The sequence below is a fragment of the Euleptes europaea genome, chromosome 19, assembly GCF_029931775.1.
Source record: "Euleptes europaea isolate rEulEur1 chromosome 19, rEulEur1.hap1, whole genome shotgun sequence".
NCBI classification, from domain to species: Eukaryota; Metazoa; Chordata; class Lepidosauria; order Squamata; family Sphaerodactylidae; genus Euleptes; species Euleptes europaea.
This window is the reverse complement of record NC_079330.1, coordinates 13,915,095-13,940,635: the sequence shown is the minus strand read 5'-3', so window position 1 is coordinate 13,940,635 and position 25,541 is coordinate 13,915,095. Positions and strand designations below refer to the sequence as shown.

At 49.5% G+C, this 25,541-nt stretch overlaps 1 protein-coding gene across 1 annotated transcript in view; it reads right to left on the bottom strand.

Annotated features, from left to right (window-relative positions):
* The window catches only part of ESPN (espin), a 107,005-nt gene that overhangs the window by 54,483 nt on the left and 26,981 nt on the right, over window positions 1–25,541 (bottom strand). Inside the window, exons 3-6 of the mRNA XM_056865078.1 lie at window positions 7,419–7,605; window positions 5,640–5,822; window positions 3,948–4,079; window positions 184–391 (exon numbers count right to left, since the gene is read on the bottom strand). Of these exons, the coding sequence (XP_056721056.1) occupies window positions 184–391; window positions 3,948–4,079; window positions 5,640–5,822; window positions 7,419–7,605 (710 nt within the window). The remainder of the gene's footprint in view (window positions 1–183; window positions 392–3,947; window positions 4,080–5,639; window positions 5,823–7,418; window positions 7,606–25,541) is intronic.

The window sequence follows — 25,541 nt, the reverse complement described above, 5'->3', positions numbered from 1 at the left end:
TGTGTAGATGAGTCTAGAGGCAATTTGTAAACGGTCACAAATTAACATCACCACAAGGTGGCGATGTTCCCTTGCGCTGACCAGCACAGCCTTGGCTCCCTTTCCCCCAGCTTGCTCCAAAGAGACAGGGTGGGGGGTGAGAAAACAGTCGTCCCCGCTCCTTGCCGCCCCAGCACCGCTTACGGGTTCCTTGGCTGTTCCTTTTCTCCCCCGTGCTCGATTGGCTGGAGTTGCAGGAGTCGTAGTTGGAGAGGGTGCTGCTCGGGGAGCCGATGTCGAAGTGAGGCTGCGGAGCGGACATCGTTGTGTTGGGAGACGACATGCCGGAGTCAGGCTGCTTGAATTCCAGGTCGGCGGAGGGGTCTCGGGAAAGGACCCGGTGCTCCACGCTCTGCCAGACACGATTAGAAACGGGCAATCACCACTGCAGGGTCGGTGGCTATATGCAATAAACGCTATCGCAGGGGTCTGACACCCCACCGACACCTTTTCAGGCATCTACCTAGTGTTTTTGGGGGATCACCGGGGCCAGGTAGGGCTTTTGCCCAGCAAGGCTTCCGACCGACTACTAGAAGAAGAAAAAGAGCTGGTTGTTATATGCCGACTTTCTCTGCCACTTAAGGAAGAATCAAACCGGCTTACAATCACCTTCCTCTCCCCTCCCCACAGCAGACACCTTGTGAGGTAGGTGGGGCTGAGCAAGCTCTAAGAGAGCTGCGACTTGCCCAAGGTCACTCAGCTGGCTTCGTGTGTAGGAGCGGGGAAACAAATCCAGTTCACCTGATTCAATTCTGCCGCTCATGTAGAGGAGCGGGGACTCAAACCCAGTTCTCCAGATCAGAGTCCACCGCTCCAAACCACCGCTCTTAACCACTCCACCACCCTGGCACATGTGGACATCCTCTCTCACTATAAGGAAGGGCACCACTAATCAATGCACATGTAAAATAAATAAGCACAGCCTTAAAAAAAATATGCACAAAATGGAGATGTACCTATTTAAATTCAGTTCCATTAAAGGGGGGGGGGGTTAAAACACAGGTGTTATGGAACAGGTAGGTTGTGGTAAAGCTTCTGGAGGAGGACAAGGGTTAGGGTTAGAGTTAGGGCCCTCGGGGTGGTGTTCTGGGAATAGATTCCAAGCTTACGGGGCAACAAGGGAGGAGAGAGCCTTTATCTGTGGAAGGGGCCGGGGCTCAGTGGGAAAGCATCTGCTTGGCCAGCAGAAGGTCCCAGGTTCAATCCCCGGCATCTCCAGTTCAAAGGTCTGGGAAGTAGGTGATGTGAAAGGACCTCCACCCGAGAGCCGCTGCCAGCCGGACTAGCAAAACCAATGGGCCAATGGCCTGATTGAGTCTTATAAATCTATTTTTAGTATACATTGTGCACAATTGTATTTAAAAACACAGGGTCAGGTTTTGGCCATTTTATGTACTAACATCAACTGTTACGTGTTGTTAATATTTGTCACATGTTTGTGGTTTTTAAGAAGCCTGTATTTTAGGCCCTGTGTTTATCAATACAATTGTGCACAATATACAACAAAAATAGATTTATGGGTAGTTACATTAGAAACCCCTTTGGTTTCCTCTGCCTTTTGGGTTGAGTTTCTTTTTTCCCCTTTTTCTTCAGCTGACTGAGTCTTAACCAAATGCATATAGTTAATGTGTCAGGGATTCGGCCCCCTTCCCAGGACCCTTTTCTATCCATTTCCTCTCCGCCTCCTCCAGGGCATACCTGCTGTTACAAATTACCTAACACCGGTCCCTGGAAACACCCCAAGCCCCGCTAGTGTGCTGGTAGAGACCTCCACAGCCAGCCGCCCCCCTCCAGCTCTCCCTCCCCCAGGAAAACCTGACTTACATTGCCCATGATCCCGGAAAAGCTGGCCGGCTCGAGCCCCCCTCCTTCCCCAGCGTGGCAAGAACCGGAGGACCGACCTTCTTTGCACCGGAGGACCGACCTTCTTTGCACCGGAGGCAGCATGACACAACAGTGCCGAACCGGTCCTGGGGGAACGAGCGAGAGCAGAAACCTGCCCTTCTGCGAGCCCCGCCTGGAATCCCTCGCCCGGCTGCCCCGGGTAACATGCCAGCTGCCGAGCTCCCGCTGGCCCCCTGGGGCCGCCTAAGTAATATTTTTGCCTCTAAATTGGGAGCCGAGGGAGTTGAAATTTATTAGGACGAAGGTAAAGGAAGGCAAGCGATTGGGGCGAGGAGTGGGCACAGCAGCGTGGCACCTGAGCTCTTCCCCATCCTGCACACTTGCTGGAAGGAGTAGCACTCCGTACCCACTGGTAGCACATACACACGTGCAAAGGTTCCCCAACGATGGGCAGCAGAACAAGAAGCCCAGACAAGCTGGGAGGCAGGTTTTGCAGAACGGATGACAGCTGGGAGGCAGGTTTTGCAGAACGGATGAATGTTTTCATAACAAAACTTAGATAAGGTTGCCAGATCCTTGGCTGAAGATGATGTCTATACTAGTGTTGGGTAATGGCTATTGTATTTTACTTGGACTTGATCAGACCATGGTATGAATCCTTCATGTGCCATGAATAGAGGTGCCATGAACTTCAACACGGAACATGTTTTGCAGGATAATATACCGTTTTCGACAGGTGTAATCACTCATGAGCTGAGCCTCCTGTTTCCACTGGCTTCCTGCCCTGTAGAAGAATATGCCAGGGCTGAAAAGCTGGTTCACACATGCATGCATGCCTCTTTGCTGCTGCAACATCAAATGCTGGCTTGCATGTACGAATGCACAGTCATAAGAACATAAGAAAGGCCATGCTGGATCAGACCAAGGTCCAGCAAGTCCAGCAGTCTGTTCACACAGTGGCCAACAGGGGCCTCTAGGAAGCCCCCAAACAAGACGACTGCAGCAGCACCATCCTGCCTGAGTTCCACAGCACCGAATATAATAGGCATGCATCATGACTAGTATCCAGCTTTACTAGTAGCCATGCATAGCCCTCTCCTCCATGAACATGTCCTCTCCCCTCTTAAAGCCTTCCAAGTTGACAGCCATCACCACTTCCTGGGGCAGGGAGTTCCACCATTTAACTATGCATTGGGTGAAAAAATACTTCCTTTTATCTGTTTTGAATCTCTCACCCTCCAGCTTCAGCAGATGACCCCACGTTCTAGTCTTATGAGAGAGGGAGAAAAGCTTCTCCCTAGCCACTCTCTCCACACCATGCATAATTTTATAGACCTCTATCATATCTCCCCTTCTTTCCAAGCTAAACAGCCCTAAGCGTTTTAACCACTCCTCATAGGGAAGCTGCTGTAGCCCCCTAATCATTTCAGTTGCTCTTTTCTGCACCTTCTCAAGCTCTGCAATATCCTTTTTTAGGTGTGGTGACCAACACTGTACACAGTATTCCAAGTGTGGTTTCACCACAGATTTGTACAAGGGCAGACCAACGTAGGGGACAAGAGTCACTGGAAAAGACAGTCATGCTAGGAAAAGTAGAGGGCAGCAGGAAAAGAGGAAGACCCAACAAGAGATGGATTGACTCAATAAAGGAAGCCATGGTCCTCAGTTTGCAAGATCTGAGCAAGGCTGCCAAAGATAGGACATTTTGGAGGACACTGATTCATAGGGTATCCATGAGTCAGAAACAACTTGACGGCACTTAACACACACAGATCAACTGTCATATTTCTGCCTCCCTTGAAATACGCTCTGTTCCCAAGGGGCCAAGTTTACACACTCCACTGCAAGACCTCCAGTAGTTTACCACAAGGTCCCTGGGTTACACACTCCAGGCCTGGATTCAGCAATGGCTCCCGCACCCCCCCGCCAACCTTGGCCTGGCCCGCCTGACAATTCCCTCCTTCTGGACACACACAAAAAACGTTCTCCGCCTCTTCCACTGTGACAACCACGCACACTCCCCCTCCGACACAACCCCTCCTCTGCCCCTCTGCCCGCCGCACCATGTTCTCCACTGTGCGCAGGTACTTGGCGCAATGGGAGTGCCCATTGTAGTCGGCAAGGTCAGCGGCGGTGTAGCCGTCTTGGTCGCGGATGCCCAGGTTCACGCCGTTCACCACGAGAATCTGACAGCACTGCAGGAAAGACAAAGAAGGAAAGTGTGAATGGGGAGCTGGGGCATTCTTACACCCAACCAATTAAACAAACCAATTGGGGAGGGGCCGTGGCTCAGTGGTAGAGCACCTGCTTGGCATGCAGAAGGTCCCAGGTTCAATCCCCGGCATCTCTAGTTAAAGGGACTTAGGCAGGTAGGTGATGGGAAAGACCTCAGCCTGAGACCCTGGAGAGCCATGGAGAGAGGCCATGGCTCAGTGGTAGAGCCTCTGCTTGGCATGCAGAAGGTCCCAAGGTTCAATCCCCAGCATCTCTAGTTAAAGGGACTTAGCCAGGTAGGTGATGTGAAAGACTTCTGCCTGAGACCCTGGAAAGCAGCTGCCGGTCTGAGTAGACAATACTGCCTTTCATAGAATCATAGAGTTGGAAGGGACCACCAGGGTCATCTAGTCCAACCCTGTGCACACTGCAGAAAATTAACAACTACCTCCCCCCCACATCCCCAGTGACCCCACCCTCCCCCCGCCATGCAGGATCCCACAATCAAAGCACTCCCGACAGATGGCCATCTAGCCTCTGCTTAAAGACCTCCAAAGACAGGGACTCCACCACCCTCCGAGGCAACTCATTCCACCATTGATGGGCCAAGGGTCTGATTCAGTGTAAGGCAGCTTCATATGTTCGGCCAAAAAGTACTGGATTACTAACCAGGACCTGTAGATGCCTGCTTCTGTCAGGAGAAGATGGGGCCCTGGGTTGCAACTGAATCAAGGCGACCCCCAACTATGGGGTGTTTAAGGCAACAGATGAGCAGAGGTGGGTTGCCATTGTCTTCCTCTGCATAGCAACTCCAGATTTCCTTGGTGGTCTCCCATCCAAGTACAGGCATACCTCACTTTATTGCGTGTCGCTTTATTGCGCCGTGCATATTTTATTTTAAAACAAATGGAAGGTTTGTGGCAACCCTGCATCGGGCAAGGCTACCGGCTCCATTTTTTTTCCAACAGCACGTGCTCACTTCATGTCTCTGTCTCACATTTTTAGCAATAAAGTATTTTTAATTAAGGTATGTACATTGTTTTTTTAGATATAGTGCTATCGCACACTTAAGAGACTACAGTATAGAGTAAACATAACTTTTGTTTGTGGTGGTCTGGAACCGAACCCACAATATCTCCAAAGTATTCCTGTACCAGAGTGGTAAGCTGTACTACTGCAGTCCAAGCTCTGCCCACAACCTGAGTTCGATCCTGACGGAAGTCGGTTTCAGGTAGCCGGCTCAAGGTGGACTCAGCCTTCCATTCTTATGAGGTCAGAAAAATGAGTACCCAGCTTGCTGGGGGTAAAGGGAAGATGACTGGTGAAGGCACTGGCAAACCACCCCGTAAACATAGTCTGCCTAGTAAATGTCGGGATGTGACGTCACCCCATTGGTCAGGAATGACCTGGTGCTTGCACAGGGGACAACCTTTACCATTATATTCCTGTACTGCCCCTGAAGACATCTCCCACCAACCCACCTCTAGGATCACAACAGCTTCGTGCTGGAAACTCGCCAAGCCGAAGACTCACAAACTCACCTCCAGCTCGCCGTTCTCAGCCGCGTCGTGCAAAGGGGTCCCACCCCAGTGGTCTGTGGTGATCTCCCCCCCATGCAGGAGCAGCCAGCTGAGCACTTTGGCATGTCCTCGGCTGGCAGCAAAATGCATGGCGGTGGCTCCGTCGTCATCCTGCTCCAAGAGGCTGATATCGGCGAAGCTCACCTGTGCATGAGAGAGAGAGAGAGGGAGAGAGAGAGAGAAGTGGAGCTCAGCAGAGCATGGGTTCAAGGCGCATGAAGCGTTAGAGGCTGTCAAGAGGAGAAGGAGAAGTTGAGGAGGAGTTTGTTTTTATATGCCGACTTTCTCTACCTTTTAAGGAGAATCAGACTGGCTTACAATCTCCTTCCCTTCCTTCCTCTTCCCACAACAGGCACCTTGTGAGGTAGGTGGGGGCGAGATAGTTCTGAGAGAACCGTGACTAGCCCAAGGTCATCCAGCAGGGCTTCACGTGCAGGAGTGGGGACTCAAACCCGGTTCTCCAGATTAGAGTCCACCGCTCCTAACCACACCACCCTGCTGGCTCTCAAAGTAGGGCTGCCCGCCCCCAGAGCTGTCTGGAGGGAAGACCAGCTGGGAGCCATCTCTCAGATCCATCTCTCAGGTCGGTCCAAAGCAAAATTCATGGCTTCGTTGCAAAATTAATTTCAGTTGGTGCCCACCGTCTTGCGCACTGCTTGGTGTGATTTTGGTTGGTCTACATAAAGACAATTACATGGCCTTTGCTATTGGATCTCTCTAAGTTAGGCCAAATGCGAGAAAGCACACAGGTCTGCTAAAGTAGCGTAATTTATGCAGCTTCCAGAATTGTCCTGTGATGCAGAACGGGGATCTTTTAACAGACGTTTGTTGGAAAATCTGCCCTTCCTAACGGTGCCACTTGCCTCCACATTCAGAGGGGGGGGGAATTGACCAGAGAGTCACATAGATCGAGAGGATGGAGAGGGTCATCTCCTGTTACACACCTCACCCTCATTTCCTGTCTCCTTTGATGTTTAGAGATATATGGTCAGGGAAACTTCCCTTATCACTCTCTTACCCTTTGTCCTTCATCCAAGAAGCCGCTAGAGCCGAGCGCTCCGGTGCTCAGGCCTTCTCACTCCAAGATGGAGTGGAAGGCAGATTACTTCTTATATTTAGAGAACTAGCAAGGTAGATTAGGATAGGGGACCCTGTTTGTCCTTTCCTATCCAAAGTGTATTTCTACAATAAATGTACTTTAGTTTAATTAGAGCAAACGACTGATGCTCTCTTTATTTTCACACACGCACGCATGAGTAAGCTTCTGCTGTTTGCTAAGCTTAATGCACTCTGCTAAATCGGCTGCGACTTGACGGCACTTTACACACACACACAAATACTCGGAATATCAATATCGATAGCTATTCCAACAACGTGGACCTGTTCCAGTGTCTTTCTTGGACTTGTGGACACATAGGGGTCACTGGGGAAAGGGCTTTCGGCTTCCAAAGGGCAGCAAACCAAAGCCAGGAAAGACGCGCCAGGCCTCCAGGCCCACATGGCCAACGCTGCAGCACCCCTGGCAGTTTACCAAGAGACACGGCTGCCAGCAGCCTGCCACGCAGGCAACTGCCCATATGTATGACCCACCCTTCAGGACTGGTTTGTGGAAGGGACATGCTACAAAGGACACAGGAGATGCCGACGGGGACAAACCATTAGCGCAACTTCCATTTTGAAGCTGCCGGCCCAGGGGGGTCAGTTTCCTCCGGCTTAACCTCGAACGTTCACGGTGCTCACCAGCCAGACGATGACAGTGTTGTGGCCCATCTGGGCAGCGGCGTGGAGTGGGGTCATCCCGTCGTTGGCGCGTATGTGGGGGTCGGCTCCGCAGTCTTTGACCAAGTACTGGATGATTTCCAGGTGGCCTTCCTGGCAGGCTAGGTAGAGGGGCGTGGCACCATTCTTCGTTTGGGCGCTGACCGAACTGCAAAAACAAGGACCAAGGGGCATTCAGACACAGGCCTTGATTTTCATAGAATCACAGAGTTGGAAGGGACCACCAGGGTCATCTTGTCCAACCCCCTGCACAATGCAGGAAATTTACAACTTCCTCCCCAACCCGCCACACCCCCAGTGACCCCTACTCCATGCCCAGAAGATGGCCAAGGTGCCCTCCCTCTCATCATCTGCTTAAGGTCATAGAATCAGCATTGCTGACAGATGGCCATCTAACCTCTTCTTAAAAACCTCCAGGGAAGGGAGGGCTTATCACCTTCTGAAGAAGCCTGTTCCACGGGGGAACCGCTCTAACTGTTAGAAAATTCTTCCTAATGTCTAGACGGAAACTCTTTTCATTTAATTTCAACCCGTTGTTTCTGGTCCGACCTTCTGGGACAACAGAAAACAACTCGGCACGTCCTGGCAGAGACTCGCTGTTGGGATACCCTGCATAGTTCCCAGCCATATTTCTCAGTTCCCCAGGTTATTTCCACTACCGGGCTGCGTCCCAAGCTCAAGAGGAATGACTCCAAAGGTTACACCCTGAAAAATTCTTCAATCTGTCTGCATTTTGCAACTCTGCATAATTTATCTTATTTTGAAAAATTATTTCTTTGAACTATTCTGCAACATGTGTTTGGACGGGGCCTGTCAGGGTCCAGGTTACCAAAGCCTCACTCTGAACCAGTGGAAATGCTATTTAGTTGCTCTCTGGCTTTGGAAATCACACCATAGAATCATAGAATTGGAAGGGACCACCAGGGTCATCTAGTCCTACCCCCTGCACAATGAAGGAAATTCACAACTACCTCCCCCACACCCCCAGTGACCCATGCTTCATGCTTAGAAGATGGCCCCAAAAAATCCTCCAGGATCCCTGACCAATCTGGCCTGGAGGAAAATTGATTCCTGACCCCAAAGTGGCAATTGGCAGATGACCGCAGCAACAAGAGCTATGCAGAGAATCATCTTGGCGCAAAGAAATCGCTTCCCCCGTTGCGATGAGCTCAGTAAAGCACTACCTAGAGATGCCAACCTCCAGGTGGGCCCTGGGGATCTCCCGTAATTACTGCTCATCTCCAGACTACAGCGATCAGTTCCCTTGGAGAAAAGGGATGCTTTGGAGGGTGGACTCTGTGGCATTTGTACCTTGCTGAGGTCCGACCGTCCGTCCTAGGGATGCCAGCCTCCTGGTGGGACAGTTGATGTCCAGACTACAGAGATTAATTCCCTTGGAGAAAATGGATGCTTTGGAGGGTGGGCTGTATGGCATTATACCCCACTGAGGTCCCTGCCCTCCTCAGTCTCCACCCCCAAATCTCCATGAGTTTCCCAAGCTGGCAACCCTGGCGATCATAACTCCTTGATGGAACAGCCCTGGCTACTAAGAAAGAGAGGCTGCCTTTGGTTTCGAGAACCAAGGGCTGGCGAACCAGCTGCTGGGCTGATTTACATGCAACGCCCCACCAACTTGGACTGTGGTCAGGATAGAAGGATTTGACAGGTATTAAAACTTGCAAAGGAGGAGCCCCGTGGCACAGAGTGGTAAGCTGCAGTACTGCAGTCCAAGCTCTGCTCACGACCTGAGTTCGATCCCAACAAAAGTTGGTTTCAGGTAGCCGGCTCAAGTTCGACTCAGTCTTCCATCCTTCCGAGGCTGGTAAAATGAACACCCATTTTGCTGGGGGTAAAGGGGAGATGACTGGGGAAGGCACTGGCAAACCACCCTGTAAACAAAGTCTGCCTGGCAAACGTCGGGATGTGATGTCACCCCATGGGTCAGGAATGACCCGGTGTTTGCACAGGGGACTTTTACATTACTTTTTTACAACTTGCAAAATATGCCCACCACTATGGCGCATGGAGAATCCAGAATGCTGGTATATTGCAAAGGGGGAGGAACAAGTGCAGTGCCTCTTAGTATGTATCTGGATCATGGCCCTGCCAGCCAGCTTTTTCTGCAACAGCCACAGACACGATGGCAAACTTGTGTAAAGAGGATGCCCTCCTGGGCGCCACTGAGGCAAGGGGCCAAGCAAGTTCCCTGCCCCTGGTGATCCCCACAATCCTCAAAAACCACCGCCGGCTCCTGTTTACACAACCGTTGCCCCGGGGACCATTTTCTTTGCCATGAGAACTGGCTCTGCAAAGCCGGGGCTTGGAAAGTCCAGCCCCCCGCCTGTCTCCTCAGGTCCACGGCGTCTGCCCTCCACTTTGGGCTCTGAGAGCCCCCCGCCCCACCTTAGCAGGGCTTTACGTTAATAAGCATTGCTTAGGCTAAGCTCCTTCCACCGGCTGTTTTTGGACACCGCAATTCAGCGGTATTTTTAAATAAGCAGATTAGGCAAGAGGCAAACACGCAGGCAGGGCTGCCAGCCGGATCGCCTGCTTCCAGGCAGGGCTTGGAGCGTTCCCGGAATTACGACCGATCTCCGGACGACAGAGATCAGTTCCCCTGGAGCAAATGGCTGCTTCGGAGAGTACCCCATGGAATCTGGGTAAAATCCCTCCCCAAATTCCCCCTCCCGTGGGCACTGCCCCCAAATCTCCAGGAATTTCCCAGGCCAGAGTTGGGAGCCCTAGCCACCAAACAAATGAAACCAACGTAGACGGCCAGCCTTAAATTACCAACTATTGTGTATTAACATGCTAGCATCCCATAGTCTGAAATTGGCAAATACATAACAGGACAACCAATACCAGGTAAGTACCCAGGGTAATAACCCACAAGGGGATTATGTGCAGCAGGTACAGTAAGTATGATGCCAAGTCCATTAAATTCCAAAGCTACTATAAAGCTCCAAAGTGAAATCCACAAAACTATATCAGAAAGGCATTCCAAACTGGACCGAAGAGGCGAAGACAGTCTTCTAGAAAATTAGCTCTGTTTTACATGAACACATGAAGTTGCCTTCTACTGAATCAGACCCTCGGTCCATCAAAGTCAGTATTGCCTACTCAGACCGGCAGCGGCTCTCCAGGGTCTCAGGCAGAGGTCTTTCACATCACCTCCTTGCCTAGTCCCTTTTAACTGGAGATGCCGGGGATTGAACCTGGGACCTTCTGCATGCCAAGCAGATGCTCTACCACTGAGCCAGGGCCTATAAACAAGGAAATGAGGCAAAGCTGACTTCTTCAGTTCCTTTAATTCCTTCTTATATACGCGCCTTCTTGTCTCTAAACAGTACACAATAATGATGTGACATTCTGTTGTAGCTATACATTTTCAAAGTTCCAATCTGGATACTCCCTTGCTGTGAAGGCTCGCTGGGAAGGCCCCTAGCCACCAGGAACTGTGATAAAATACCAGGAACAGCAATGACGACAAGAAAAAGTTCACATCCATCACATGATACCCCATCTTTCCCAGATGGATGTGAGCTTTTTGTTATTGTTCCTAGTATTTCATCACAGCTCACATCCATTTGGGAAAGATGGGGTATCCTCTATCACACGGCTGTTGTGGTGGGAAAAGCCCAGGACGGGAGAAGGGAGCAGAGATTATTCAGGACTAATCAACACACACCCTGGCCTGGATAGAAGAAGAAGAGTTGGTTTTTATCTGCCGACTTTCTCTACCACTTAAGGGAGACTCAAACCGGCTTACAATCCCCTTCCCTTCCCCTCCCCACAACAGACACCCTGTGAGGTAGGTGGGGCTGAGAGAGCTCTTAATAGAACTGTGACTTGCCCAAGGTCACCCAGCTGGTTTCATGTGGAGGAGTGGGGAAACAAATCCAGTTCACCAGATTAGCCTCAGCAGCTCATGTGGAGGAGTGGGGAATCGAACCCGGTGCTCCAGATCAGACTCCACTGCTCCAAACCACCGCTCTTAACCACTACACCACGCTGGCTCTCCTCCCAGGCTAGCCTGCTCTCGTCGGATCTCAGAAGCTAAGCAGGGTCGGCGCCGCTTAGAAATGGGTTGGGTGACCTCCTAGGACTACCAGGATCGTGACGCGGAGGCAGGCAATGGGGAATCACCTCCAAAGGTCGCTTGCCTTGAAACCCTGACCAGGGATCACCGTAAGCCAGATGTGACTTGACGGCACACACACACACACAAAATCAACACACGCAAAGAAAACATGTGGTCGGAGACCTTCCGGGACACCGCTGTTTCTGTCTGCAGCGAGAGAGATTGGATTCTTGAACGCTGAATTGGAGGTAGTCCAATTCTCGAAAGAAATCTGAATACAAGGGTGGGACTCAGACATGAGATGTATTCTGAACCTGGGCGCAAGGGACACAGGATGGGGCTTCAGCAGGGTAGCCAACTTCTAGGTGGGTTAGCAAAACCGTAGCACTGTGGCTAAGTACATGAAAAATCAAATCCGATATATATATGCAGGTTCTTAGTCACAACTGTACTTTATATTACACATTAAAGTGTCCACGAGCTGTCAAAATCTGAGTAAGACTTCAATTATTGCAATTGCATCATATACACTAGTATAGGGTTCTTGTTAGTTACATTCCAATATTACTGTTTGCAATGCAAAAGTTCAAACATAGAACATTCAACAGCACAGCGCTTAAGCATGAAATTATAACTGATCTAGACTACATAAATCACTTAAAAAAAATTCAATAAAAACATTTATTCCACTTTTCCTGGAGAAAACAGTTGCTTTAGAACGTGGACTGCATGGCATTGTTCACTATCAAGGTCTCTTCCTTCCCTAAATCCCACTCTTCTTGGCTCCACCATCAAATCTCCAGGTATTTCTGAACCTGGAGTTGGCAACCCTGGGCTTCAGGGCAGCCACCCAGCCCAGCAAAGAAACCTCCTCGATAACATCTGGCTAGTGCAGAGGTCAGCAACCATTCATAATTAAAGAGCCAGACGACAACAAACTCCAGAGCAAGAGATCAACGAAGAAGCCTATCTGCGCAACTGGAAAAAAAAAATACAACGTAACATTACGCACTTGGCCCAGCCAGACTTTTCCCGGGAAGGAAATGAGGCAAAGCTGAAGACAGAGGAGCAGACAAACGATGGGTCGGTTGGTGGGTGAGAAGAAAAGAAGGAAGCAGGAAAGGGGGAGACGAAACTGGGGCTGCCAGAGAAGAGAAAGAGGAAACAGCGATGGAAAATGAGACGCCCCCTGCAAGTCTGCCACTTTTCCTTAAAATTCATCCATGTTGCAGCCAAATCATGGGAAGAATCATAGAGTTGGAAGGGACCACCAGGGTCATCTAGTCCAACCCTCTGCGCATTGCAGGAAATTAACAACTACCTCCCCCCCCCCACATCCCCAGTGACCCCAACCCTCCCCCCGCCATGCAGGATCCCACAATCAAAGCACTCCCGACAGATGGCCATCCAGCCTCTGCTTAAAGACCTCCAAAGACGGGGACTCCACCACTGGGAAGCTTCTTTACAGTTGGACGTTTTGTAGCCCTTGGAGCCACTGGAACTCCTTGCCACACTGTGGCAGTATAGCTTAGAGCTGGACGAAGTGAATTGTTCCAGCACCTGGCTGGCTGGAAGAGCCACGTTCAGGTTGGCGGAAACCACAAGGGGACCTTGTGTTTAATTCCTGGAATAAAAAGTGTCGGCGTTCAAGGGTTAGGCCTGGGAAGTTCAGTGTTAGTAAATGCCATTTCTGCAGGCTTCTCAAGCGTTGTCGCGTTCCATTTAAAAGGCCCAAGGCAGAAGCCGCCGAGAGCATGACTAAAGCGGTAAAAACACTCCTGTGGGTATCGTTGGAAGAGCCACTGGCAATATGTTGGGGGAAGGGTTGCCAACCTCCAGGTACTAGCTGGAGATCTCCCGCTATTACAACTGCTCTCCAGCCGATAGAGATCAGTTCCCCCGGAGAAAATGGCCGCTTTGGCAATTGGACTCTATGGCATTGAAGTCCTTCCCCATCTCAAACCCCGCCCTCCTTAGGCTCCGCCCCAGAAACCTCACGCTGGTAGCCAAGAGGGACCTGGAAACCCTAGTTGGGGGTGCCCCATATGAGAAGCTATCAGTGTGGATTGGGGTGGGGGTCAAAAGAACATAGGTTTGCTTTCTAGAGGCATTCTTTTCCCATGGGGGGGGAACCCTTACTGAATGCTACAGCCAGGCTTGGACTTGGCCATGAATCCCATCGGGGTCAGCCCCAAACGTCTTATGTGTGTCAGAGCTTCGGGCTTCGGCATCACAGCGGCTGCTTTATTAAGCAATCAATAACTACCTGTTTAATATTTCAGAGAGAAGCAGCAACACGTGCTCAGCTCGGCTGTCAAAGGAGATCCCGGGCCCTTCAATAATTCAACGCTGTAACTCCAAGAAGGGTGGTAGGAAGCCAGGTCCTCCGGGCAGAGCCACGGCAACCATTCCCCTCTCCCCTTCGCCCAACTCCAACCTGAAGTTCTCTCTTTTATTTTTCCTGCTGTTTATCCCTTAGCATAAGGGTATCAAACTCAATTGTTAAGAGGTCCAGGTAAAAAGTAAAGGTCCCTTGTGCAAGCACCGGGTCATTCCTGACCCATGGGGTGACGTCACATCCTGACGTTTCCTCGGTAGACTTTGTATATGGGGTGGTTTGCCAGTGTCTTCCCCAGTCATCTTCCCTTTACCCCTAGCAAGCTGGGTACTCATTTTACTGACCTCGGAAGGATGGAAGGCTGAGTCGACCTTGAGCCGGCTACCCGAAACCAACTTCTGTTGGGATCGAACTCAGGTCGTGAGCAGAGCAGTACTGCAGCTTACCATTCTGCGCCACGGGGCTCTCAAGGGGCCTGATCTGGCCCGCGGGCCTGATGTTTGACACCCCTGCCCTAGCACATGGATGATTCTGGCACGTACTGCACAAAGAAAACATGGGAATGAGCACCTTTGTTCGTTGTAAAGGCCATTTGTTCACTGTCGGACAACAAATCTTTTGAGAAGACTGTACCACTTCAAGACTAACCTTCTTGCCAAAACTGCGTAATTTGACATAGCAGTATGAATATATATATTTTTTGCTGGGAAGAAAACTTAATGAGGGTGTGAAAACTAGTCACAGTTCTCTTAGAGCTCTCTCAGCCTTAGAGCTCTTCTTGCCAAAACTGCGTAATTTGACATAGCAGTATGAATATATATATTTTTTGCTGGGAAGAAAACTTAATGAGGGTGTGAAAACTAGTCACAGTTCTCTTAGAGCTCTCTCAGCCTCACCTATCTCACAATGTAAGGTGTCTGTTGTGGGGAGAGGACGGGAAGGGGATTGTAAGCCACTTTGATTCTCCTTTAAAAGGTAGAGAAAATCAGCATGTAAAAACCAACTCTTCTTCTTCCTTGGCTAACAGCTTTGAGGTTGTATGTAGATACTACTTCAACCATATGCAGATGCATGAAAACTTAATTAAAACTCATACGGCTAATCAAAGGAGGGTTTATTAAATCAAGCAACAGCCTTAATCTCTGCATACATTCATTACTTCGTTTTTTTTCCAAAGGTGAGTCGGTTATTCCCGATTTTTCAAAGTTAGTAATTGAACAGGGTGCCTGTCAGTACCAGAAGCCTGCATGGGATTACGCTGGGGGATCATTCGAGTTGCTCCCTAGAGCAGCCACACTACGAGAGCTTCCATCTTGGATGTTTCCGTGGCTACAAATCTGATTATCTTTAGCCTACGTGATACAAAAGGGTTGCATCCGCAGGACGGCCTCTTTAGGGAGCAATTTCGAACGGTACCATTCGAAACATGCCCAAAAGTTCAAGAAGAGTGCCCCCCCCCCAAAAAAAAATCCTTGAGGTATTTTTTTTAAAAATCTCTGCAAAAAGGAGTCGCAAAAAAATGTCAAGTTGCCTCCGCTCAGACCATGCCATTAATTCCAATGTAGCAATAGATGCCGGAGAGTCCAACGCTTACAGAAAACGGGTCCCGTGACCTTTCCAGTGTGAAACCAATCAAGTCATTAACCTGACCGGCCAGCCGTGTTCCCAGGCTCCCAGCCACATAAATGCCAGAGCGCATTGACTGGACGTGGAATCGGTCGCTGGGCATCTCTGAAAAACTTGATTTGCCACACCAGGGAAGGGGAAGAGGCGGGCCGGGCATCCCAACCCATCCCTCTGTGACGATCATCCGTTGCCATCACAGACTCTGAGATTCTGCTGGATCCAGAGTTTTCTTCCGGGGAAGCTGTGGCGCATTCCAAGCAGGAAATCGCCAACTAATTTGCGTGCGGTTTCTTCTTGGAAACGCCCGATTGTCATCATGTTTGTGGGCTAATTTTCTGACTTAAGCAAAAGCCATTTAAAGCAATACATAAGATAAAATATTGTCGAAGGCTTTCACAGTCAGAGTTCATTGGTTCTTGTAGGTTATCCGGGCTGTGTAACCGTGGTCTTGGTATTTTCTTCGCCAACTAATTTGAGTGCAGTTTCTTCTGGGAAACGCCCGAATGCCATCATGTTTGTGGGCTTATTTTCTGCCTTAAGCAAAAGCCATCTAAAGCAATACATAAGACAAAATATTGTCGAAGGCTTTCACGGTCAGAGTTCATCGGTTCTTGTAGGTTATCCAGGCTGTGTGACCATGGTCTTGGTATTTTCTTTCCTGACGTTTCGCCAGCAGCTGTGCCAGGCATCTTCAGAGGAGTAACACTGAAGGACAGTGTCTCTCAGAGTCAAGTGTGTAGGAAGAGTAATATATAGTCAGAAAGGGGTTGGGTTGAGCTGAATCATTGTCCTGCAAAAAGTATCAAAGGTAATGTGCTGACCATTGTCCTGTAAGTATCAAGATAATGTGCTAATGAGGGTGTGGTATGTTAAAATGGAACCATTGTATCCTGAAGTGATCTGTTAATGTGTGAAATCCTGAAAACCTCCAGACTAACAAAGACTACAGTCAACAATAGCTATGCAGATTAGCTTTGGATTTCACACATTAACAGATCACTTCAGGATACAATGGTTCCACATGAACATACCACACCCTCATTAGCACATTATCTTGATACTTACAGGACAACGATTAGCACATTACCTTTGATATTTTTTGCAGGACAATGATTCAGCTCAACCCAACCCCTTTCTGACTATATATTACTCTTCCTACACACTTGACACTGAGAGACACTGTCCTTCAGTGTTACTCCTCTAAAGATGCCTGCCACAGCTGCTGGCGAAACGTCAGGAAAGAAAATACCAAGACCACGGTTACACAGCCCGGATAACCTACAAGAACCAATACATAAGACAGTTTCAAGCGTGTGGTACACATGAAGCTGCCTTCTACTGAATCAAGCCCTTGATCCATCAAAGTCAGTGCTGTCTACTCAACAGCAGCTCTCCGGGGTCTCAGGTAGAGGGCTTTCACAGTGTTAGGGCAAGAACAGTGTGCTGGTAAGCCAGGGGTTGGCCATTCTGTGTCATAGCTACAGGTGCAAGAGACAGCAATCCCAATTGTAACCTCGAAACCCTGTGACCTCAGGGAACACCAGGAGGGGAGATAAGTAGCAGGTAGGGTCACCAGATCTGGGATGGGAAATACCTGGAGATTTGGGGAGCCTGAGGAGGGCAGTGTTTGGGAAGGGGAGGGACTTCAACGGGGTTTAATGCCAATAGAAACCAATACCACAATACAAACAAGAGTCGATTCTATATACATTCATATATCACTACAATTCATTCGTTACCCTTTAAGGTGCCACAGGATTTTTCCTTCATGGTTTACTGTTTGGAAGGGGTTTAAAAATTTTTTTTGTCCTGACATGGTCCTAACAGGGCTGCCCTAGAGGAATTTGCCCAGATGGGACAAGCTTTTTTGTTTTTTGCAGCACAGGAATGCCTTTCTCCACCTCAACTTCAGCATCTGCTGTCCTCGGCGGCTGGCAGCGGCCAGATGGCAAAGTACTTTAACCAACGCTCCGTGCGCTGGAAGCCCCTCCAAACTGCTTGCTCCATTACGGGGGATTGAAACCCCCGGGAGTAGATTATCTGGCTGAAGATGCTGAAATGGCCAGTGACGGGTTTACATTGGGGTCCATTGCCCTGATTAGTAGATAATAGGGCTCAATCAGATTTTCTTTAATTAAGGAGATTTTAAAAATATATATTAAAGTGAAGAAACGCAGCTGGTTAAGCCCTTCCCTTCCATCTGGGGATGCTTTTAGAAACGGGCCTTTGCTAAGTGGTACAGAAGGCCCCAGCTCCAATCCTTGGCATCTCCAGTTAAAAGATCTCAGGTAGGACACTTGGGAGGAGGTCTCTGCTTGAAACCCTGCTGAGATTCTGGCCATTTGTGCAGGGCTGTTTCCCTCTCGGTCACCCCACGGACTGCTTCGGAGCTTCCTTTTGATTATGTATGCCTTTCCCAACCATCAGAGGTTGCCCGGCGCTCCCTGCGTGTTTCCGTGCGTTTTGCCTGTGTTCTTTGGATGCTGTTTTAGCGAGAGTCCGGAAAAAGCGGGCCAAACGCAGGGGGAGAGCGAGGCGACCTCTGATGGTCAGGAAAGGCCCGCGTAATCAAAACGAAACCCCGGGGCAGTCGGCGGGGGTGAAACAGCCCTGCACAAATGGCCCCTGTCAATCTGGGAGACAGAGCTAACTAGGGATTGTTAGATATTTATTTACTTCATTTATACCCTGCTTCCCCCCCCCCTGAAGGGGACCCAAAGCCGCTTACATCGGTCTCCTCTGAGTTGTGCTGCTCTGGGGCAGTCATTCCTGAGTAGTGTTGCCAACTCTGGGTTGGAAATTCCTGGAGGGGATTGGGGGTGGAGCCTGGGGAGGGCAGGGTTTGGGGAGGGGGGACCTCGGCAGGGTGTAATGCCATAGAGTCCAACCTCCAACACTGCCGTTTTCAGCTGATCTCTATAGCCTGGAGACCAGATGTAATTCTGGAAGAACTCCAGCCACCACCTGGAGGTTGGCAACCCTATTCCCGACAGAAATCCACTAGCCCGCTGCTCACCTCTGTAAGTGCAAACACTTTTCCTGCAGACTTATAGCAGACTGTTTACATATATATTCAGAGACTGTATTTGATGGTGTTCTACAGATCTCCCTCTTCCATAATACTAGAGCACGAGGTCATCTGTTGAAGCTGGAGGGTGACAGATTCAAAACAGATAAAAAGAAGTATTTTTTCACACAACGTATAGTTAAACTGTGGAACTCCCTGCCCCGGGATGTGATGATGGCTGCCAACTTGGAAGGCTTTAAGAGGGGAGTGGACATATTCATGGAGGAAAGGAGTATTCATGGCTATTAGTTAAAATGGATACTAGTCATGCTGCATACCTATTCTCTCTAGTATCAGAGGAGCATGTCTATTATTTTGGGTGCGGTGGAACACAGGCAGGATGGTGCTGCTGCAGTCGTCTTGTTTGTGGGCTTCCTAGAGGCAACTTGGTTGGCCACTGTGTGAACAGACTGCTGGACTTGACGGGCCTTGGCCTGATCCAGTAGGGCCTTTCTTATGTTCTTATGTTATCACATTGGTCTTTATTGGATGAGCCGTTGCTTTGGGGTAGGGCTTGATTTCAGATTGTGATGACCCGTTTGGTAGACTGCAGCCTCTAACTCTATTTAACTAATTGCTTTATTATTTTCATGTTATACATTGGAGTCCAGTAGCACCCCAGAGCCGGTCTGAGTAGACAGTACTGACTTTGATGGACCGAGGGTCTGATTCAGTGTAAGGCCGCTTCATGTGTTCAAGGTCAGATCTTCAGGGAGGACCAAAGGGAGCCTCTGGTCCCTCTTCGAGCAGACACATCCAGGAAGGGCCGCTCCGATTTGCAAGCATCCACCAGCATTTCGGAGCACCCTCCACAGAGAAACGGCCAAGCCCCTCCCACCAGCTGCAGCCGCTCTGATAACCTGTATCTCCGAAATCCACAAAGGCGCCGACGGACCAAAACATCCACAAGATTGACAGCTGGGCGTCCATGGTCCGAGACAGGCAGCGCTGTAAATCAAGCGCTCCGGACCTGCTCCATTGTGCCGAGACACAGATAACTTCAGGGGGGGGGGGGGGAGGACACCATAAAGGCATTGCAAGCTTGTAAGGACAGACCACGATAAAGTCAGACATTGAACTCAAGGCACACAATGGGATGTCTGGACTGCCCCCCCCACCCCCCCACACACAAAAGCTTTGTTAAGGCCAGTAATAGCCAGCATGGTGTAGTGGTTAAGAGCGGTGGTTTGGAGTGGTAGACTCTGATCTGGAGAACCGGGTTTGATCCCCCACTCCACCACATGAGCGGCGGAGGCTAATCTGGTGAACTGGATTTGTTTCCCCACACCTACACATGAAGCCATCTGGGTGACCTTGGGCTAGTCACAGCTCTCTCAGCCCCACCTACCTCACAGGGTGTCTGTTGCGGGGAGGGGAAGGGGATTATAAGACGGTTTGATTCTTCCTTAAGTGGGAAAGAATGCCAGCATATAAAAGCCAATTCTTCTTCTTCTTAGGCATTTTTTGGGATAGTGGTCAGAAGGCACCTTGGAGGCATATTTCTGCAGCTCAGCTAGACAGGCCAGTGACTGGACAAGGGACACCCTAGTGCTGACCCCCCCCTTAAAAACCATCCACAAACCCTCTAAGCCACTACCAAAATTATATGTATATTACCTTGGCCTTTCCCCTCCTGTTGGGAGGGGAAGGGGAGCAAAACGCAATTTCCCATTTCCCAAAAACGGCTGTCTCAGCCCTGCTTAAAACAATCCTGCCCGACACCAGAATGGGTTTCTGTTACTTTCTAACTCCCCCTCCCAGGTCTTCTGAAGGTCTCCCCATTCCAAGGATCCTACCCACTGATTGTAAATTTTTAACTGTCCCCAAATATAGAATACTCTTCTCCAAGGCCAAATTAAATGCACTATCATTGGGGGAGTTAGCAGGCTGGTTTTCAGGGGTCCCCTATTCTGAACGATTTTGTGATTGTAAATCAGGGAATCTGGAAACCGTTTTGGCATTTTTCTATTGATTGTAAAAAGTATGATCTTGCCAGAGATAAATGGATCACGGTATAAATCTAGAAGTGGACCTGCCCTAAAGCAAGAGAGAGATGCAAAGCTATTGGCAAAAAAATTATCTACAGCTTTTAATGATATTTCCTTTTAACTGTATACCTTAGATTTTGTATTTCTGTATGTTTGGTTATTTCTGTATTACTGAGTTTTGCTCATGACCTGCTGGTCCGCGAGCATAAAGAACAGAAATAAAGGAAACAAAGGAAAGGGGTCAGAAAATCCCTCCCCAGTTCAAACCTTGCCTCTGTTGTGATCTCATTAAGTAACCTTACGCCAGCCTCTCTGTCTGGGCCTCAACCCGTCCCACCACCTGTGATCTAGTGGGAATGCCAGCCTACCTCACAGGGCTGTTGTATGAGCTTAAAACATAAGGTGCTTTGAACACTCAAAAATGCTAAACAGCTATCCGAAGCCGGATACAAATCAAAACACTTTCATGTGGAGGCTGGATTTCTTCTTTCAAAAGTTACTTTGGGGGTGAATTTTAAAATACACATGAATGTGAATGTCAGCCCTTCCAGGGATGGTTTTTTTCTGCCCTCCTGCAGCCCACTGGCTGTTGAGCCTCTGGCTTCCTCTCTATTGTCAAACCCCTGCACAAAGCAGGAAATTCCAAATTATCTCCCCTCCATACTCCCAGTGACCCCTACTCCATGCCCAGAAGATGGCCAAGATGCCCTCCCTCTCATCATTTGCCTACAGTCATAGAATCAGCATTGCTGACAGATGGCCATCTGGCCTCTGCTTAAAAACCTCCAGGGAAGGAGAGCTCACCACCTCCCGAGGAAGCCTGTTCCACTGAGGAACCGCTCTAACTGTTAGAAAATTCTTCCTAATGTCTAGACGGAAACTCTTTGGATTTAATTTCAACCCATTGGTTCTGGTCCGACCTTCTGGGGCAACAGAAAACAACTCGGTCCTTCGAGTACTTGAAGATGGTTATCATATGCCCTCTCAGCCTTCTCTTCTTCAGGCTAAACATACCCAGCTCTTCTTATGACATTAAGGTCACAAGGGTCAATGAACCAGTCCCTAAATTCTAATACCATCCTACCCCTGGCAAAACACTGTCCCTATTTTGTCTTTGGGGGAAGATCTGCTTTTTAGGTTTTTTCTTAGCCCAGGGCTAAGAAATGTCACTTTGGGTTCAGGAAGGAATTTTCCTCCAGGCCAAACTGACCAAAGATCCTGGAGGTTTTTTTGTCTTCCTCTGGGCATAGAGCAGGGGTGACCAGGGAAGGGGAGGTAGTTGTGAATTTCCTGAGTTGTGCAGCGGGTTGGACTAGATGACCCTTGAAGTCCCTTCCAACTCTATACTTCTATCCCTCTGCCTCTATAAAGTCCCATCAATTCACACCCAACTTACGGCGACCTCCAAACATCACTTGCCATGAAAACCCTACGGCAAAAAAGAACAACAAACCTGGGGGTGAGTGCAAAGGTACCACAAATACATAAGAGTGCTCCGGCTTTCATTTGTGAAATGTGGGGGGGTGGGGAGATGAGAAGGCTACAGATGCAGGCCAGAGCCCCCCACTCACCCGCTCAGAGCTCTCCTTCTGGCAGAAGGATTAGCAGCCTGCAGGTTACCACAGTGACCACGGTCAGCAAGTGAGCTTCTCCCCATCGATTGCCACCCGCCAAGCTGATTAAGAATTAACAAGACAAAGCCAGCAGGCTGAAGGGCCTGGCTCTGATCGGGCTTTAAAACCTGCCGATTAGGGATGCGATTAGCCCACCGCAAACCAAAGAGCCTTCTCTACAACGTCCTTCAGCTCCCGTTGTAACAAAAACCCACCACCAGCTGCTCTACCACACCGACCGGCAATGCCCGTGTTATTTGTTCCAGTGTAAGCAGCGTGGTGGTCTCTTTTTCCGTTTGCCTGTCCCACAGGGCAGGAGGGGGTCAAAAATGCCTCGGGCCCTCTGGGGCTGTAAATACATGAAGCTGCCTTATACTGAATCAGACCCTCGGTCCATCAAAGTCAGTATTGTCTACTCAGACCGGCAGCGGCTCTCCAGGGTCTCAGGCCGAGGTCTGAGAGAGGTCTGGGGAGGGGCTGTGGCTCCGTGGTAGAGCATCAGCTTGGCATGCAGAAGGTCCCAGGTTCAATCCCCGGCATCTCCAGTTAAAGGGACTAGGCAAGTAGGTGATGCGAAAGACCTCTGCCTGAGACCCTGGAGAGCCGCTGCCGGTCTGAGCAGACAATACTGACTTTGATGGACCAAGGGTCTGATTCAGTATAAGGCAGCTTCATGGGTCTTTCACATCACCTACCTGCCTAGTCCCTTTAACTGGAGATGCCAGGGATTGAACCTGCATGCCAAGCAGATGCTCTACCACTGAGCCACAGCCCCTATGATTACAGAATCAGAGTTGGAAGCGGCCCATACAGGCCATCTAGTCCACCCCTTGTTCAAGGCAGGATCAACCTAGAGCATCTCTGGCAAGTGTTTGTCCAGCTACTGCTTGAAGACTGCCAGTGAGGGGGAGCTCACCACCTCCCTAGGCAGCTGATTCCACCACCGGTGACCTGATTTCACTTACAATGTTTCTTTACTACATTTTTATCCCACCCTTCCTTGGACAAGAGTCCCCTTTCCTCGATTTTATCCTCATGACAATCCCATGAGGTAGGTTAGGTTGAGAGCGTGTGTGACAGGCCCAGGGTCACCCAGTGAGGTTCCATGGCAGAGTGAGGGCCCGGACCTGGGTCTCCCAGACGTAGGGTCACCAACATCCAGGTGGTAGATGGAGATCTCCTGATAGTACAACTGATCTCCAGGCGACAGAGCTCGGTTCTCCTGGAAAAAATGGCTGCTTTGGAAGGTGGACTCTATTGAAGCCCCTCCCCTCCCCAAACCCCACCCTCCTCAGGCTCCACCCCTAAAATCTCCAGGTATTTCTCAACCTGGAGCTGGCAACCCAACCCAGATGCTAGTCTAACACTCCGGTCACTACACCAAGTGAGTTCTTAAACCCACTGCTTTGCTCCATTCTCAATGCCAAGTTTCTAGCCCTTGTTCCTAATGCTCTCCATCTCCTTGCCTTCTACCATGGGCCAATTCCTGGGTTACGTGTTGTTGTTTTTTGGGGGCAAAACCAACATATTGCAACATTTTAAAAACTCATTAGCTTTGTGCAATGTGTGTTCCCTGGGAGATGTATTTGGGGCGGGAGGGGAGTAGCTGGGATTTACCACCCCAGGGTGTTCAGTCCTTTCTTCTCTGGACAGAGGGAATGTCTTTCTCCCGCTCCCATAATACTAGAACGCAGGGTCATCTGCTGAAGCTGGAGGGTGAGAGATTCAAAACAAATAAAAGGAAGTATTTTTTTCACACAACGAATAGTTAAATTGTGGAACTCCCTGTTCCAAAATGTGGTGATGGCTGCCAACTTGGAAGGCTTTAAGAGGGGAGTGGACATATTCATGGAGGAGAGGGGTATTCATGGCTACTAGTTAAAATGGGCAAGGCTGTCAAAGATAGGACATTTTGGAGGACTTTCATTCATAGTGTCGCCATGAGTCGGAAGCAACTTGACGGCATTTAACGCACACACACAGTTAAAATGGATACTAGTCATGATGCATACCTATTCTCTCCAGGATCAGAGGAGCATGGCTATTACCTTGGGTGCTGTGGAACACAGGCAGGATGGTGCTGCAGTCGTCTTGTTTGGGGGCTTCCTAGAGGCACCTGGTTGGCCACTGTGTGAACAGACTCCTGGTCTTGGTGGGCCTTGGTCTGATCCAGCAGGGCTTTTCTTATGTTCTTAATGCCAGACGTTACCACTGGAGTGCGCACTCTCAAAATGTTCACCACGACAGTGAAACTCAATAACACGACATGATAACTTCACTACGGTATTGTTTGGAGCCCTGGGCGCAGTGCATTCCGCTAAAAGTGCTTTCCAACAGAGGCCTCTCACGCCAGGAGGAAATGAGTGGAAATGGATCCAAAATAACCAACTCAATTTTATTCTGGATATAAACCGCAGTTAACGCTTCAGTCTCGCAACCAAAGAGTTTCGATTTCCTTGGAAAATTTCCCCCCTTGATCAGCTCCCGTAACAACACGCAGGCTTCTCCCTTCTTGCGATGGCTTAATCGAGCTCAACCGACTTCTGGCCCCCTGCCTTTGCCCAGGTAGTCAGAAGAAGAAGAGTTGGTTTTTATATGCCGACTTTCTCTACCACTTAAGGAAGAATCACATTTTTAAAAACCCCAAAAACCAACTCCTCTTCTTCTCAAAGGACACTTACAAAGTTCCTGAAATCTGAAGGCAAAAGCTCTCAACTGTGCACATAGACAGAACATGAGGAACTGCGGGAGCCATCCTAACAAGTTCTACTCGGAAGCAAGTCCCAGGTGATTCCGTTGGGGCTTGCTCCCAGCAAATTCTCATCCTGGCTGACACAACAGACCAAAATCTGCCGGGAGAACTCACACACTGCCTGCTTAGTGAAGACACACAGGGTTGCGCCTTCTCAACTGCAGAGCCATTACCAATGGGAACCCATACCGTCCCAACAGTAGTTGCATTCTTAATAAAAAGCTTGGAAGAAAAGCTTGGCTAACATCACAAGTTATTGGGGAAGAAGGAGGAGAGTTGATTTTTATATGCTAGCTTTCTCTACCACTTAAGGAAGAATCAAACAGGCTTACAATCACCTTCCCTTCCCCTCCCCACAACAGACACCCTGTGAGGTAGGTGGGGTTGAGAGAGCTCTAGGTGAGCTGTGACTAGCCCACGGTCACCCAGCTGGCTTCATGTGTAGGAGTGAGGAAACAAATCCAGTTCACCAGATTAGCCTCCGCCGCTCCTGTGGAAGAGTGGGGAATCAAACCCAGTTCTCCAGATCAGAGTGGGTCAGATCAGAACAGAGTGGATCTGATAAGCAGTTTTCACCTGCCTGTGCTTTTCCTGTTGTATGGTTTTGTACGTGTGCAAA